The 16820-nt window shown below is 37.9% G+C and overlaps 4 protein-coding genes and 1 pseudogene across 7 annotated transcripts in view; 4 read left to right on the forward strand and 1 right to left on the reverse strand.

The window, feature by feature from the left end:
- LOC104818639 (CSC1-like protein At1g11960) overlaps positions 1–1670 on the forward strand; it is a 5550-nt gene extending 3880 nt beyond the window's left edge. For all 4 annotated transcript variants that reach the window (XM_010548320.2, XM_010548311.2, XM_010548329.2 and 1 more), the window contains exons 11-12: positions 708–941; positions 1177–1670. In XM_010548320.2, coding sequence (XP_010546622.1) covers positions 708–941; positions 1177–1452 — 510 coding nt within the window. In that variant the 3' untranslated portion in view covers positions 1453–1670. The remainder of the gene's footprint in view (positions 1–707; positions 942–1176) is intronic.
- Positions 1671–2609: 939 nt separating this feature from the next.
- On the reverse strand, positions 2610–5230 carry LOC104825280. The gene is made up of 3 exons (XM_010557584.2): positions 5226–5230; positions 3737–5105; positions 2610–3640 (listed from the first exon to the last, which is right to left on the reverse strand). The coding sequence occupies exons 1-3, from the start codon at positions 5228–5230 to the stop codon at positions 2981–2983; spliced, it is 2034 nt and encodes a 677-aa protein (XP_010555886.1). The 3' UTR covers positions 2610–2980.
- A 664-nt stretch (positions 5231–5894) lies between these two features.
- LOC104818661 lies at positions 5895–10336 on the forward strand (annotated as a pseudogene).
- A 1893-nt stretch (positions 10337–12229) lies between these two features.
- Positions 12230–12604, forward strand: LOC104825288 (stigma-specific STIG1-like protein 1). The gene has a single exon (XM_010557592.1). It carries the CDS (start codon positions 12230–12232, stop codon positions 12602–12604), a length of 375 nt encoding a protein of 124 aa, XP_010555894.1.
- Positions 12605–13230: 626 nt separating this feature from the next.
- LOC104818667 (WRKY transcription factor 6-like) lies at positions 13231–15505 on the forward strand. The gene is made up of 5 exons (XM_010548354.1): positions 13231–13590; positions 13848–13991; positions 14230–14571; positions 14664–14783; positions 14910–15505. The coding sequence occupies exons 1-5, from the start codon at positions 13501–13503 to the stop codon at positions 15435–15437; spliced, it is 1224 nt and encodes a 407-aa protein (XP_010546656.1). The 5' UTR covers positions 13231–13500; the 3' UTR covers positions 15438–15505.
- The last annotated feature ends 1315 nt before the right edge of the window (positions 15506–16820 follow it).

Consider the following 16820-nt stretch of genomic DNA (forward strand, 5'->3'; position numbering starts at 1 on the left):
GGGGCTCGTGGGGAGCCAGATCGACAAACCCACAGACTAGGTCGCGAGCCGGAAAAAAAAAATATTTTTTTTTAATTTTTATTATTATTTATATTAATTTTTAAATATTTTATATATAAATTGTATTTTTATTAGATATTTAGTTTATTTTGTTTAAAATTTTTAAAATTTTATTATATTTATAATATTTTTAAGTATTTATAATATTTTTTTAATATTTAAATTTTATTTTTTAAAATTAAATATTTGGCTCGCGACTTAAAATGATCTGGGTTGGGCAGTTATTTTTTCACTCAATAAAAAAACGGGTCGGATTGAATTGGGCTAATATATTTCCAGATCGGAACGACCCGAACTGGGTCGGGTTGGATCGGGTCGGGTCAACCCATTTTACACCCCCAGTTTCTCGTAAGAGTAGTATTTAAACCCGAGGTATTCGAGTTTACTGGTACTAAGTCTCAAGCGAGGAATTCGGACCGCGGGTTCGGTTTCGGTTTTTTTCCTCCCACATATGGGTTACCCGCAAGTACTGGGTATATATCCCTGGTAATTTTAGTATATTTACTCAGGTATATTTTTCAAGTGAATTTACAATTATACCCCTAAAATCGACTCGGGTCAACCAAAGTTTGCAAATTTCGGCAGGTTTAGCAATTCATGAACGTACCGATTTTCGGTATTTTGATGAATCTTTCGTTTTTTGGCAGATCATAAATGTGTACAACCAAGAGTACGAGAGCGGGGCGGCGTATTGGCCGGACGTCCATGGACGTATAATAACGGCTTTAATCATATCGCAGATACTTCTGATGGGATTAATGAGCACTAAAAAAGCCGCTCAGTCCACGCCCTTCCTCATCGCTCTACCCATCCTCACCCTTGGTTTCCACCGGTTCTGCAAAGGCCGGTATGAACCGGCTTTCATTCGGTACCCTTTGCAGGTCAGTTCCAAAATTCTCCCTTTTCGCACCGGGTTTGTTAACCGGAGCGGTATTTCATCTTCAACAAGCCTTGGCGCACCCTTTGGTTATGTTAACCGGGACTAGTTTTGGTTATGAGTACATTGGACTAACCGATCTTAGCTTATAAAACCGGTTCCCTTGGTATCCTTTGGTTAGGGGAAATATATTTGGTTTCGGTTAGTTGCTAATCGTGGAAAACACGTTATTTGTACAGGAAGCAATGATCAAAGACACATTGGAACGGGCAAGAGAACCGAACCTAGATTTGAAACCGTATCTTCAAAAGGCCTATATTCATCCGGTTTTCAAAGACGAAGGCGAAGATCGGTTCGATGATATGCTCGAGAAATCGGAGGATGACAAATGTTTGATCGTGCCGACCAAACGTCAGTCCCGGAGAACCACACCGGCGGTCAGCAATGCCAGTGGTGGGTCATCCCGTTCGCCGTCATCCTTGACAGATCCTGATAAGGGGAAAGGCGAACCTTAATGGGTACTGAACCGGGCGTGCATAAACCGAACCGGTTAACGAGTCCGATAGTTTGGTTTTAGGGTATAGCAGAAATGTAGCTTAACTCCATAGGAATCTTTCTTTCCCATCCTTTGCGAGACAGTGAGGTTGTAATATATATATATAGTTGTATGTATGTGTGTGTGTTTTATATACTTATTCTTGAGTTATTAAATGACTTAATTTTCGGATTCAAAGTTTTATGGAAATAAAGATAATTGATTTCTTTTGAATACCTATTAATGAGGAAACGGTAAATTATAATTTTAGATATTTATTATTGTTTGTCTATTTAATATCAGTTTTCCAATTTCTACATGCATGATGCATCTTCAAACTAATTCCCTGTATAATTTGTACGTTACTGTAACACTGTTTATGTCAATATCATAACTGTATTTTAATTTACGAAAATTGACAAACGGAAATTTTATTTTACGAAATTTAATAATGATAATGAAACTTTCAATTATAACGTATGTTAAAATAAACATGGCAAGGAAAATATAAAGGTAAAACCCCTAAAAATTCCTGAACTTGCAAAGTGCGAGAAAAAAAATTCCTGAACTTGCGAGTGTGCCAAATAATTCCTAAACTTGCAAAAAGTGTCTCAATAAATCCTAATCTTGTTTAAAAGTGCCAGATGAATATTTGACCAATATTGACTGAAACTCAATCCTACGTGGATTGTGATGTGCGGAGCCACGTCAGTTTTTATTTCCACGTGTGCAGAAGCTGGTTTTGATAAATCTGGTTTAGGAAATAAACGGGAATGTACCGAACCGGGTTTCATAATGTTAAACCGGAAAAAAAAACCCTAAATCTATTTTTACCCCCAAATCGACTAAACCCACCGAAAGCAAAACCTAACTCTCTTCAAACTCTCTCATCGGTAAGGTCTTCGGCAGTAGATTATTCTTCGAATCCCAGATTTCGACGCTCCATTTATCTTCGAATCCCAGATTTCGGCGCTCTATTTATCTTCGAATCCCAGGTTTTGTAACCTTTAATACTCTTCTTGTTCTGTCTTTGTCGTTGGGTATTTTTGTTATTCGTTTTGTTCTGTTCTTCTTGGGTGTTTCTCTGGTTTGGTTTGCTGTCACAATAGAAGTATTATTGGTAAGTGTATATGGTGTTGACGATGAGTTGTAGGAATCGGTGAAATTTTTTGTCTGTTAAATATTATAGTTTTTCACAGGATGAAAGGGAGTTACTCATCTGAAGGTGGAAGAAGGTCGTCAACGTCGACTGGACAATCCAATCGAAAAAAAACTCAGAGGCGTGAACATAAGGTTTATCCATGGAAATGCGAATGTGGAAGTGACATTGTGAGATTGACGTCGAAAACAGATAACAATCCAGGAAGAGTGTTCTTCTGTTGTGAGAAACAGGAGGTAAAATTGAAAAACACGAATGTATGTTTCATTTTTGTTTATGCGTGATATGAACTTAGCTGGTATAATGTTTCAGGGAGAATTCGATCATTTCTTCAAATGGTTTGATGATGTTATCGAAGAGAAAACGGACAATAAATGTCTTCTTGCTTCTCGTTGATTATACATAACGCATGTTGACAAGGAATCCCCCTCAGATCCCACTGGCGACAAGCGCAACACTTCCCAGCAAGATCTACTGCATAACTCATTCCGAATTCTTCCACTTCATACTGACCACGAGCACTTGGTATACTTGTGCAAAACCTTGTTTTTTGCCTAGCTTCTTCTAACTTCTTAATGCAATGACGGCTAAACTCGGTAACACATCTACTTGCATACCTCGACCGTTTGGCAATGCGATGCATTATTTGTTTACGGATCATCTCAAGCATATCTATCATTGGTCTTAGACGTGCCTCTCTGATAGTCTGATTAAAACTTTCAGCTAGATTGTTGTTAACATCGTCACATTGCGAGTGGGCCTTGAAGAAAGCCCGAGCCCATTGATGTGGTTCTGCACGTAAAACGACTTCATGTGCCAATTCATTGACCTGTTTCATCTCTGCGAGACATGCATCATAATGAGCTTCATGATATGCAGCAGCAATACTCCAAAAGATGCGTTTATACCCAGAATCCTTATAGGATTTCCTCCAGTTCGCGTAAATGTGACGAGTACACATACGATGCTCGGCAAATGGCATCTCGTTAGCCACAGCATTCAACAAACCCTATGTAATAAGTACAACTTAGTAAGTAAATGAATCACAAAATAAAACAAACACTAAATCAGTAAATATTTTGGGAAATGAAACCACAACATTTACCTTTTGCTTGTCTGAAATTATTGTCAAATCCTGCCCTTCACCGAGTTCCAAATCTGATTTCAATTTCTTGACAAACCAACACCAATTCTCAATGTTCTCTATACGCACAACTGCCCACGCAATGGGGAAGATACTATTATTAGCATCTCTACCAATAGCCGCTAGAAGCTCTCCTTTCAATTCCCATTTCAAAAAGCAGCCATCCAATCCAATTACGGGTCGACAACATTTTTTCCATGAATCACGCAACACATCAAAACAGATGTAAAACCGATCAAACACTTCTACATCCTTCTCCATCTTTGTCCCTATCTCAGTGATTATGTTTGGGTTAGACCTCCTAAGCTCGGCCTCATAATCCCACAACTTTGCAAATTGCACTTTCTGTTCTTCCGTAACCATTTTTTCTGCAGCACGTCGAGCCTTACAACATTTACTCTTCGACATAATCAACCCATATTTCTCTAGCAATCCCACTCTTATGTCAACACCTCTAAGACGTGGATTCCTCCTCATGTCCTCCTTGAAGCGTTCAGCAATATGATGCATATTCACCAACGGCGCATGTCCATTTGGCTGGTGATTGTGTGTTGGGTAATACGTTTTGATCACCCACTTATTCAACGATGTATCAAGCACACAATACACCCTCCATATACACTTTTTATGCCTACAATTCGCTGAGTACCTCGTCGACGAAGACTTCGTCATCTTAATGTTGAATTGTGAATCAAACACATAATCAACCAATGTCTTCTTGAACTCTTCTCCGGAATTAAATGTCTTCCCAAGATAAAGATGTCGTTTGTCTCCTTTTTTCTTAGCACTTTTTACAGGTCGCTCAAAAGATTGCCACTCTTCATCCGTGTTTAGAGGCGTCCCGGGAATCTCAACATCATTGTCTTCATCACTTTCACCAGATTCGATATTATCCTCTGCATCATCCTCTGCATCATCCTCAACAGCCCTACCTCCATCATTATCATTAGAAACATCATCATCATCACCAGAATTAGCAGAATCCTCACCAACTTCTTCTTCATTTTCAGCATTTTCAACTTCATCATGTTCGATGAACACTTCCATCTCTCCCACTTCTGCTGCCATCTTATTCATATTTCGAAATTCATACCTATCTGAACTATGGTTGATCAACCTCCTGTCTTTATATGGTTCTTGCGGTAACTTGTACCACACCTGATATATTGGCGGATATACCTCTCTCAGTTGTACGATTTCTTCGAACATCTCCCATGAAAGATTCGGTGAGTTATCAATAAAGACTTTCGCCCTCTCCCCGCCAATGTACCCCACATCTCCATCTTCATCATAATCAGTGCATCCTCCGAAATACACATCCACTGTCAACCTGTAAATTTGCGGTCGAAGAATAACACAACATAAAAAACGTCGTCAAATATCATTGTGAATCTGTCACCTGCACACATATTTGCAGAAATTTTGAAGAACCCATGACGAAAATACTCACCTCATGGCAACAACCTCGCGAAGCCAGAAGAAGACACACACAAAACCAACCTCACCGTCGAAGAAGAAGACGGTACCAACGCCAATCCGCCGCCGGTTGAAGAGAAACGACACCGTTGCCTGAAGAAGACTAGAACGCGACGCCGACTCAGGACGAAGAAATCGCCGGCGATTTAGAAATCGCCGATGATGGAGGGCACGAGGTTTCGCTTTGCTCTCGGGATTCGATTTTGGTAAAGGTAAATTTAGGGTTTTTTATTCACATTTATTGAACCAGAATTTACTGTTTTAAACCAATTTTATTGAACCGATTTTTCTAAACCGGTTCTGATTACATAGGTAAGAAATCCGACATGGCTTGACATGTCATCTGCCACGTATGACTTAAAATCGTATTATTCTAATCATTTTATACTAAGGACTATTATGACACTTTTAAACAAGATTAGGATTTATTGAGACACTTTTTGCAAGTTTAGGAATTATTTGGCACACTCGCAAGTTCATAAATTTTTTTTCTCGCACTTTGCAAGTTCAGGAATTTTTAGGGGTTTTACCCAAAATATAATAATGTTAATGATATCAAAGAGTTAAGAAATGGGGCCCGCAAATATCACACGTGGATAACTAGTACGACGTCGTATTCCTGAAGTTTCAACGGCCGGAAAAGTTCCTCCAGCCTCTCTCTCTCTCTCTGCGATTTCATGTGTCTTTTTCGGTTTCGATTTCTCCCAAAATCCAAGCTTTCTTTCAAAACCCTAGTGATTCCAAAATTCGCCATTGTTTCTAGTGCACTGCTGAGCCTGTAATGCTGATCACTGGCGGCGATTAACTCCGGCCGTGGAACCACATGCCTAGGAAAGCGCCGCCACCGCAGCCGCCGGTGGCTCGCCTCGGCGTAGTGTGGCTGGGTTGGAAGCTCATCATTGCTCTCTCTGCCGCACTTTTGCCTCCTCGCTCTCCTCAGGCTTCACCTTCTGTACCGTCCCGGTTTAACGGCGCCGTCGGATTCACTCTCCGCCGAGGGATCTTGTATTTCGGTCCTCGAATACAGAGGTGGTCGTCCCAAAGTCGCGTTTCTCTTCCTGGCCCGTCGTGATCTTCCCCTTGATTTTCTTTGGGATAGCTTCTTCAAGGTCGAGTTCGTACTCGTCTTCTATGATCACTTGGATTGTTTGTTACTTTGGTAGTTTCTTAGTTGGGAAATGGCTGTTTGTGATGAAATTTGCAGGGAGCCGATAAGGGCAATTTCTCCATTTACATTCATTCGGTGCCCAGTTTTGTGTTCAATGAAGTCACCACGCGATCGCAGTTCTTCTACAATCGGCAATTGCCGAATAGCATCAAGGTGAAGACCAATTTGCACCCTTTTTGTGCTTTAGTTCCAGGAATATGGTTGAAGAATGAGAAAGGAAAACAAAGAATTTCCAGTCTGTTGTGAATATGCCGCCTAAGTATTTTCTGAATTATGAAATATGCCCTGAAATGTATCATTGGGACTCAAAGGATGTACCATGTAAGAGCAATTATTGATCTAAATACTTCCTTTGAATCCAAATATTTTAGTGGGTGAATTGAAATAGGGTGTTTCTCATTTGCAGGTTGTATGGGGAGAATCAAGCATGATTGCTGCAGAGAGATTGTTGCTAGCAGCTGCCTTAGAGGACGTATCAAATCAAAGATTTGTTCTTGTGTCTGATAGGTCTGGTTCCTTAACCTCTATACATCAGATGCTTTTTCTTGTGATTTTGTGCCGATTTTTTTTCTTTAGGCAGAAAAGATATCCTTTATCGCCTTTTGTTGGAGTTGGTGATCTTGGTTCAGTTTCAATTCTCAAGTTCTTTGGCACATTGACATTATATATACACACGCACACACACTCTATTTTGCTTATGAATACGTATGTATAACCGATTGGTAAGTTGTAGTTGTATGCACAAACAGGCCTAGCGCAATACAAGATGTACATGCATATGTGTGCACGCTCACTGATTATGGCACTCATTCATCCCTTTCTTATTCTTTGGTCCCTTTGTTTTGCAGCTGTGTTCCTTTATATGACTTTGGCTACATATAAAGATATCTTATGTCTTCTCCCAAAAGTTGTGCCGACAGGTAGATGGCAAGTCTGGGGCTACTAAACACATTCAGCCAGTTGATTTGTTTTAGAGATGAAATTATCTAGATTGTGATTGCTAAGTTATTTTCTCTCTGCAGCTTTCTCGATACCAAGGAAAACCGCTACAGCTTGAAAATGTCTCCTATTATACCCAAGGATAAATGGCGAAAAGGGTCCCAGGTATCTTCTACGTAAATCCTTTTGAAAAGTTCATTCCCTTGCAAGGTTTTTTATGGAAGAGTGGTTAAGCAGCGGGAACATTGACAAGGGTAAATCTACGCCTTGAATGATAATGGTTTTTATTTTGGGTTTTTGACTTTTAGTTTTTAGTTTTTAATTTTTGGCTTTTGTAGTTTGCAGTTTTTAGAGACAGAAATAATATTTTAGTTTTTGATTTTATATTTAAAAATTATCAAAAAGGTTTTTAACATTAAAATAAAAATTATATTTATTAATATTAGTAATAACAATATAAGATGACTACAATATATATTTTGGATAATAAAATTTGAATTACATAACTTAAATTATAAAACATTTTTTCAAAAAGGTATAAATTAAGATGAAAATAGTAAGAATATTGTCTTTATATAGATATAGATATAATATAAAATTATTTTTAGAACAATAGGTATTTTTGTCTTTAAAATAATTTATATAATTATTTTTTTAATAAAAATAAAAAATATAATAACAAATATCTAAAATCTACAAAAGAAATTAATACAATCTACAAAAGAGTGGTTTTTGGCTTTTACGTTAGTTTCTCAAAAAATTGATTTTGCGGATTTTTAGGAAAACTAAAATAAGAAAATTGAGATTTCTTTAGGTTTTTAATTTTCAAAAACTGGGAAAACCACTCACAGCCCTAGTCTAGCTTATTGTTTCAGGTTATCTCATCCTAGATTTATTTGTTTGGAGTGGATATCTTTGACCAGAAGTCACGCGGAGGTCATAGTAAATGATGATATCGTGTTTCCAGTTTTTGAGAAATTTTGCAAGGTATAAATGGTCACATGTTTTGTGTGGGCATCTTTTCGCTGGACGATTTCTTTCTTAAGTGATACCTTTGCCTTTTAAGGGGGCGACAGGGCGACTGGTTGCACCGCCGCTACATGAAAATGGAGCGGTTGCGATTTCCGGCGGTTCCAGGTGATTGAAAAACTGACTGGTTGAATCACAACCACCGGCAATCGCAGCCAAACTTGTGTTTTCTAATCGCAGCTTTTAACTTGCGTTTTGGTAGCAGTTTCCGGCGTTTTGACAAAAAAACTAAAATATCCTCATTAAAAATTATATAAAACTCTAATATATATATATATTTATGATGATTTTGTTTAGTGTTATGATTTGATATTATTTTTTAGTATTATTTTAATAAAAAATATATAATAGTATACTTTTTAGATTTAATAATGATTATTTTTTAATAATTTTTTGTAATAAAATTATTTTTTTTTACTTCAAAATAAATTAAATTGATAATATTTATATTTTAAATTTATTATTTAATTATTATAAATTTAGTAAATAATTTTAATCAAATCATACTAAAATTTTAATTAAAATTATTATAAAAAATTATTTTAAAATAATAATTTTTTTATAATTTATATCAAAATGCAATCGCAACCGCAACGAACCATTCACTTCTAACCGCACCCACCCGCAATCGCTGCCAACAACAACTTATCAACCAGTCAGTACTTATCATTTATAATCGCTATCAAACGTTTTGAAAACGCCGGCATCCGCAACCGCAACCGATGCGGTACAACCAGTTGAACCCGAAGTACTTTTCTAACTATCCTAATGGAAAGCTTGGAAGTTATTTCATCGATGATGTTTTATTGTCAACCTGTTACATATGGTGTTTCTTCCATACACAGCGAATTGCTCGTAAAATTTCTTCTTGATTTGCAGCGATCTCCACCTCTAGATCTAGACACCAGGAACAAATGGCTATTTGTAAGTGTGATGCTTTAATATTCGGGCCTTGATGCGACTTGAATTGATTTATGAGTATGCTTACTAGTTCTAATACGATTTGACTGGATAGGGTGAAAAAACTTTAACAAGGCGAATTAGCAAGACATTCTAACATGGTAGCTCGTTTTCTTTTGACATTTTCGCTGATGTGAATACAGAAACTTCAGAAACGGCACAACTGCATCCCTGACGAACACTATGTGCAGACACTGCTCATCGTAAGCATCAAATCCCGTCTCAGTCTTTGACTCAATTAATTCGAGATTCGTTTCAATCACCAGTCCCTTACTGGTTTCCTGTCGAGACTAATCCTTTTAGATGCGTGGACTGGAAAGTGAAATGGAATGGAGAACATTGACATACACAGTATGGAACCTATCCACTGCGAAATCTGAAACCGAATCTTGGCATCCCATCACTTTCACATCGGAGAAGTCCGGTCCCGAGCAAATCAAAGACATAAAGGTGCAGCCTTTTCTCCTATACTTCCATCCTTTTTTTTTGTGGGTATTACATTATACTTGCCCACAAGAACCAAACTGATGAATCTCGTTTTTTCTTTTTCGGGCCAGAGAATCAACCATGTATATTACGAATCTGAATATCGAACTGAATGGTGTTGGGTAAACACAAAGCCTGCCCCGTGCTTTCTCTTCGCGAGGAAGTTCACCGTAGGAGCTGGAATGCGTCTACTGAACGAAGGATTGGTTGGTAAGTCGACGCAGACAACCTTATAATTAGAACTGAAGTGGTTAGTGGAAGACAGAGGCTGACCCCCAAGTAAAAAAAAAAAGGCTTTCTTCATCAAAAACACAGTATAGAATGGTGAAGGAACAAAAGCATTTGACATCATTGGAGACATCAGATGAGGTTAGTGACATTAGCTTTAGTACAGAATGTGTCTGAATTCTCGTCAAATGGCTTCTTCTTCGTTTTTTTATGTAATTTTTCTCTGGGTTTTGTGATTTGGTTCAATAAATTAATCGTGGTTAATTCTACATTCATATTTAAGGTTTAAAATTAACCGATTTTACGAGTTTTATCAAGAGTCAACTTGGAAGGTGTTGCTGTTGTGACCTAGAGGTCGAGTCCTGGAAGCAGCCTTTTGTAGATATTTCTACAAGGTAAGGCTTGCCTACAATACACCCTTGAGTCAAGATGAGATCTTTTCGGGGACCCCGACTCAACGGAGACGCTCTGTACCTCGGGCTGCCCTTTATCAAGTTGACGCCCTTTATCAAGAGTCAACTTGACATCATAAAACTGCCCTTTATCAAGAGTCAACTTGACGTCATAAAACTCTTCAACTGATGACCATGCAAGTGCTATTGTCACGGCTTTTACCTAAGTTTAGGAAAAGGGATTGGTTGCATGACAAGTTTGAACCATACATACACATATATATACACACATACATACATACGCGTGTGTGTGTTCATACCTACAAGGGATCATCTTCATATATTAATTAGCAAATAATTATCCGTGATGACTGTAGACTATAGTCTCGTACATACGACTTTTCCCGTATGAAATATTTGTGGTCAAGACTACAGATATAAACCCTACTTTTTGTACACACAAATTAAACAGCATGGCTTTAAATTTAATTAATAGTGAAATTTGTGGTTCTAGTAAGTAAAATCAAACCAAATGGAATCGAATAACATATTATTATCTATTTATATTTTATTTAAGTAAATTAATTAAATACGAAACAAATATGAAAAGTTATGGAAAACGAAAATTTCTTTAAAATATGTATTTTAGATAGAAATCGAATTTTGTTATTTCAAATGAATTTCGAGCCATGGAAAATCGAGCACCAGCGATCAACATATGAGATTTTCAATTTCATTGTGTTTATTCCAATTCTTAATAACATGCAGTATTCACGTGTGTTTTTAAAAAGAAATAGTTATTTATTCGCCACAAGTCATTAACTCGTTGACGTTCAACGGAACCAATTGTACGTCTAACGCGAATGTTCCAATAAGATCGAATCTCGTAATTCCTTAATAATTTCAAGCCAAAATCATCAACGAGTGGATGTTTCTTCCACTATATACATATATATATATATATATATATATATATATATCTGTTGAGGCTTCATTTACCTTATGTTCTATAAACCTTCGTGTTCTACAACGGAAGTTCTTAATATGGACTATAGTTTAGATGAGAAACAAGTTAAAAATATTATATAGGTTTTCATCAAAAAAAATATATTATATAGGGGGTTTAAATCTATGATTAAAATTTTTTAATCTACATAATTTATATAGAAATAGACTATTAAAGCTAACCCTTTAATATATACACAAAAAACGAGGAATATTTATATCATGGGCTTCCATAGTACGAATGGAAATGGTAAATGTGATATGCAAGAATAGGCTTATAGTTCATCGGTTTAATTAATTTAATAGGGTATTATACTAAGTCTAAAACCTTTATTATATGTATTACAACCAAAATTCGACCGTGTGCCAACAAATTCTACCTAATCCTTCCTTTCTTGGGTTCATTCATATTTCACAATATCGTAAGCGCTTTGCGGTTGACCTCTCCACTAAATACATCAAATATAATTATATTCCATATGACAACATGATATTTTCATTTCTTAATATATATATATATATATATATATATATATATAAAATGCTTATTTATCACGTGCCCTCCATTCGTTCTATCACCTATATAAGTACCCTTCTAATCCCGCAATCTCTCGTCGATCTCAACATCGATCTTATCCGTATAGTACTTTCCTCTTACTTTCCTCTTACTTGAGAGAGAGAGAGAGAGAGAGAGAGAGAGAGAGAGAGAGAGAGAGAGAGAGAGAGAGTGATCATAGCATGAAGACATTAATGATCTTGTTGGTGCTAGGAATGGCCTCCATAGCTACAACACTTGGCGAGGCGTTGCCCATTGCCCAAGAAACATCGACGTCTCTGCGTGTAAGGAGCCGATATCGCTCTCACGCCATTTTCAAGTACGGAGCCCGTCTCAGGACATGCCAAAGACATCCTAGGATTTGTCTTGCAAAAGGCAGTCCGGGGCGAAACTGTTGTAAGAACAGATGCGTCGAGGTGAGGAGCGACAGATACAACTGCGGAAGATGCGGGAAGAGATGCCGGTACTCGGAGATTTGTTGCAACGGCAAGTGCGTGAATCCGATGTTTCATAGGAATCACTGTGGGGGTTGCTTCAACGGCTGCAGCAGAGGGAGCTCTTGCTTCTATGGGATGTGTGGCTACGCATAAGAACCATGCTATATAAATTCAATTATATTTATTTTGTTTTTAGCTAATTGATTTTTGAAACGGTCCAATCTAATTCGATTCATTTCTATTTGATTTTGTTGGAATAATATTGGAATTTTTCATGTTTTGTCCTTTATGATTTTTTCGATTTTTGTTTAATTAAATAACAATAATCAATATAAATGTTTATTATCTTATTATAACTTCAATAAATCGTATGATTAGATTTTTTTTATCGACGAAATCATCATATGATTAGATTTAAATGGATAAAAAGTCAATGCGTAAATTTGAAAATTTTAAAATACGTTATATTCAAATTGTGTTTACTCAGAATTTATCATTGTTTTTAAAAAAAATTAAAGTTTATATAAAACCCGTAGAACCAGCGCAAAAGCCATGTTTAAAAACTCTATTTACAAACATGATATATACATTGAAACAATATTAGCTATAAATATGCATAGCTGCATATCAAAAAAGATTTTAAAACCGGTTTCTATATTCAAACCATAACAAGAAGTACATATTTTCACATAATACGTATATATATATACGCACGCATATATATATATATATATCTCTTCACAGTCTAAGACTCTCTCTCTCTAAGCCAAAAACTCCATTCTACGTTTCTCTATCTAGAAACTCTTCTTCTTCGATTTTGGATTTCAGATTTCAAACTCAGATCCATGGACCGAGGATGAAGGAACTTCACGCTCGATTCGAAATTTCCAGACCCTAACTGTCGTCGGAATTTCCCCGATTCTGCGGTGTCGATGCAGATCAGAAAACGTACGGGAAGATTAGGTTTCCGGTGAGTCTCCCCGGTTTCCCGACCGAGAAGACGACCGTTTCTCTTCCACCGGCGAAATCGACGGAAAGTTCCAGGCAAAATGGATTTTTTCTGGGACGAGGTTTTACGCGGCGGTGAAGAGGGATTACAAGTCATTGAAGAGGACGAAGATGATCCCGCCGATGTAAATGTGAGTACAGATCGGTGATTTTTTTTTCTTGTTTTTGTATCATTTGATGTACGAATTATTTTAGAATTTTATCTGTTTCATGAAATCATACTGGATGGAATCTAACGACGGCTAATTAACACTGGAAGTGATCAATCTTTGATCGATCATGGAAAGAACAATGTAACAAAACTTAATCATCGGAATTCGAATCGTTTACTTAATTATATATACTTTTAGTTCGATATTGAATTGAATTCTGATTTTTTGTTTCCTAGTTGCCCGAGGTACATGTTCGACTGCAGAGAATGAACTGGGAGAATCGAAAGCTTAGAGAAATGCTCGATGAAGTGACCAAGAAGTACAATTACTTGTGTTCGCAACTTTCATTATTGCATCAGCATCAGAATATCCCCGATAAGGTAATTACTACTAAACCCAAGGTCTAATACAATCATTAATTTGATATTTTGTAACATGAACTCAGATCAATTTCTGTTCCCATTTGATAATTCGGTTTTTTTAAGTATTGTGGATTAGAAATCTAGATACCCTTTGTTTTGAAAACAGTAATAGAAGAAATATAGGTCAGTTTTGAGATGATTAGGGGATAAAGTTTAGGTAATGCAGTGGTTGCGATCTTTGCTAAACTGTGATTAGGCAATGGGGGGAAAGCCAGTGGAGACGCCATCACAAGGCGGGATGGATGTGAATAGGCAATTCATCAGTCAAGGTCCTTCTAAGGCGGTGGCCGAGGCCGATAATTTATCATCGGAGGAGAAGACTCAATCGGTTGCTTCTCGAGGTGACAATGTTGAGCTCGAAATGGACAATGATATAAGGGGCAAGAAGAGACTTGTGCAACAAGAAACTTTAGAAACCGAGCCAACGAACAAGCTTCAAAAGGCGAATAACGATCCTCAAACAGATCATCAAATATCCGCCAAGGCTCCGAAGAAAACCACCCGTGTAATTGTTCGTGCGCGATCAAGAGCTCCAGTGGTAAAAAATCTATATCTTTGGATATGCCAAGAAGCTAGAGAGGACACAAATTCTTTGAACTTTACATTGGTGAAATATATTTTGGATAATAGATAAGCGATGGATGTCAATGGCGGAAGTACGGTCAGAAGATGGCGAAAGGAAACTCGTCCTCGTATACGCGGGATTTCTACCGTTGCACCATGGCCACGGGCTGTCCCGTTCGCAAACATGTACGTTTACCTCTTCTCATTCTTCAACAATATCAGACTTTTTTTTATATCAAAATCGGCTAAAACTATCAATTTAATATTTAGTATGAACTGTTAAAGACTTGAAAAAATGTATCTTTTTTATAGGTTCAACGTTGTGCTGAAGACAGGTCGATCTTGATAACGACTTATGAAGGTAGCCACCACCACCCGTTGCCGCCAGTCGGGGCAGCGATGGCCTCAGCCACCACTGCGGCCGCGAACATGTTGGTGTCCGGCTCGCTATCTAGCCCCGACGGCTACATGAGCATGACCGATTTACAAGCTCGAGCATTTCCTTGTTCCTCAAGCATGCCCACCAACTTGGCCCCGGCTCTATTCCCCACCGTCACGTTAGACCTCACCCACCCGCAATTACATGAAATGACAAATTTGCCCAAGGATTTGTTGCCTCTAGTTGTAGCGCATGCCTTGTATAACCGATCCAAGTACTCGGGAGTTCAGTTTTACGGCGACTTCAACGGTTTTCCGGCGGCTTCTCCGCCACATACCTTTGCTGATACGGTGGCCGCACTCACGGCTGACCCAAAGTTCACGGCGGCTTTGGCCGGAATTATTTTGCCTATGATCAATAGATCGAGTCACGGATACGGCCAAGGGAACCGCAAAAATTAAATCATTCGATTTTGGAATAAGTTTTAAAACTTGGTTATTTTTTTTCTTTCTGAGATATCTATTGAAATTTGTGGAAAATAATTACTTAATTAGATTTTTAAATTTTTTTGTTAACTTCTAAATATTATGTTTGTTTTATGGTATTAATTTTATGAATTCGAAAACTGTAAATTTTTATCATTGTTCTTTGTGACTGACTATTGATCGTACACAAGTTATGCACACCTGTACAAAATGGGACATATGACTTCTGAAATGCCCAAATTAATATTGTCGTGTTTTCATTAGATAATGATTCAAATTAACGAGGGTATTATTATTATAGTAACAATGGAGGTATATATATATAATGGAGGTTTTATTAAGGATGGTATTATTCGTTTTTATTGAAATCAAATGACTGAAGTTTAGCGGTTGCGATTGGAGATCTTTTAAGGAGTGAACGGAAGAGTATAAGATTCATCAAACATTATTGTCGATGCGAGAAATGGTACGTCCATTTATCAAAGTGCAGTTGCGTGACGGACGACAGACTCGGTTATGGTTTGATGATTGGACAGCACATGGGCCGTTGATCAATTTTGTGGGCGAGCTTGGACCGAGGCTATTGAGGATACCGAGATACTCATTGGTGGCAGATGCGGTCGTGAATGGGAGATGGTCCCTTCCGGCGGCCAGATCAGAAAGAATTCAAGATCTTCTGTTCTCGCTGACGGAAATTGATCCACCGTGTCCGGAACGCGGCAGTGACACGATGCTGTGGAAGCAAGATAATGGTGAATTCAAGAACCATTTCTCAATATCCAAGATTTGGAAACTGATCCGTACGCGAAAGCCCAAAATTGGGTGGCATCGTATGATCTGGTTCCGAGATGCTATACCACGACACTCTTTTCTTCAATGGCAGGTTATGATGTAGCGTTTACCAACGAAAGATCGCTTACGGAAATGGGGACTTCAAACGGAGGCTACATGTGTGTTATGCGGGCTGGAGGAGGAGACCCACCAGCATCTCTTTTTTCATTGCTCGTACAGCACCGAGGTGCGGACTTATTATAGCTCATGCTGTTGGGATTCTCCAGCTCAATGCAACACAACTTTAACTGGATCGAGGCACCTCGAAATGACGATGGAAAGAGTAGGACGATCATTTGCAAACTGATCCTTCATGCCACAGTATATCTGTTGTGGAGCGAACGAAACAACCGCATTTTCCGGAGTAACCACAAGAAGACACATGTTCTCCGACAGAAGGTAGACAACTTGATGAGAACCAATCTCTTGTCGGTGAAGGGCAGGGTCGGATCAGCTAACAACATACTGCTAGAATATTGGTATTTCTTGACGGAACGAACTTGACGTCGATAACACAACAAACACAGG

Source organism: Tarenaya hassleriana, unplaced genomic scaffold, assembly GCF_000463585.1.
Source record: "Tarenaya hassleriana unplaced genomic scaffold, ASM46358v1 Cleome1, whole genome shotgun sequence".
NCBI lineage: Eukaryota > Viridiplantae > Streptophyta > Magnoliopsida > Brassicales > Cleomaceae > Tarenaya > Tarenaya hassleriana.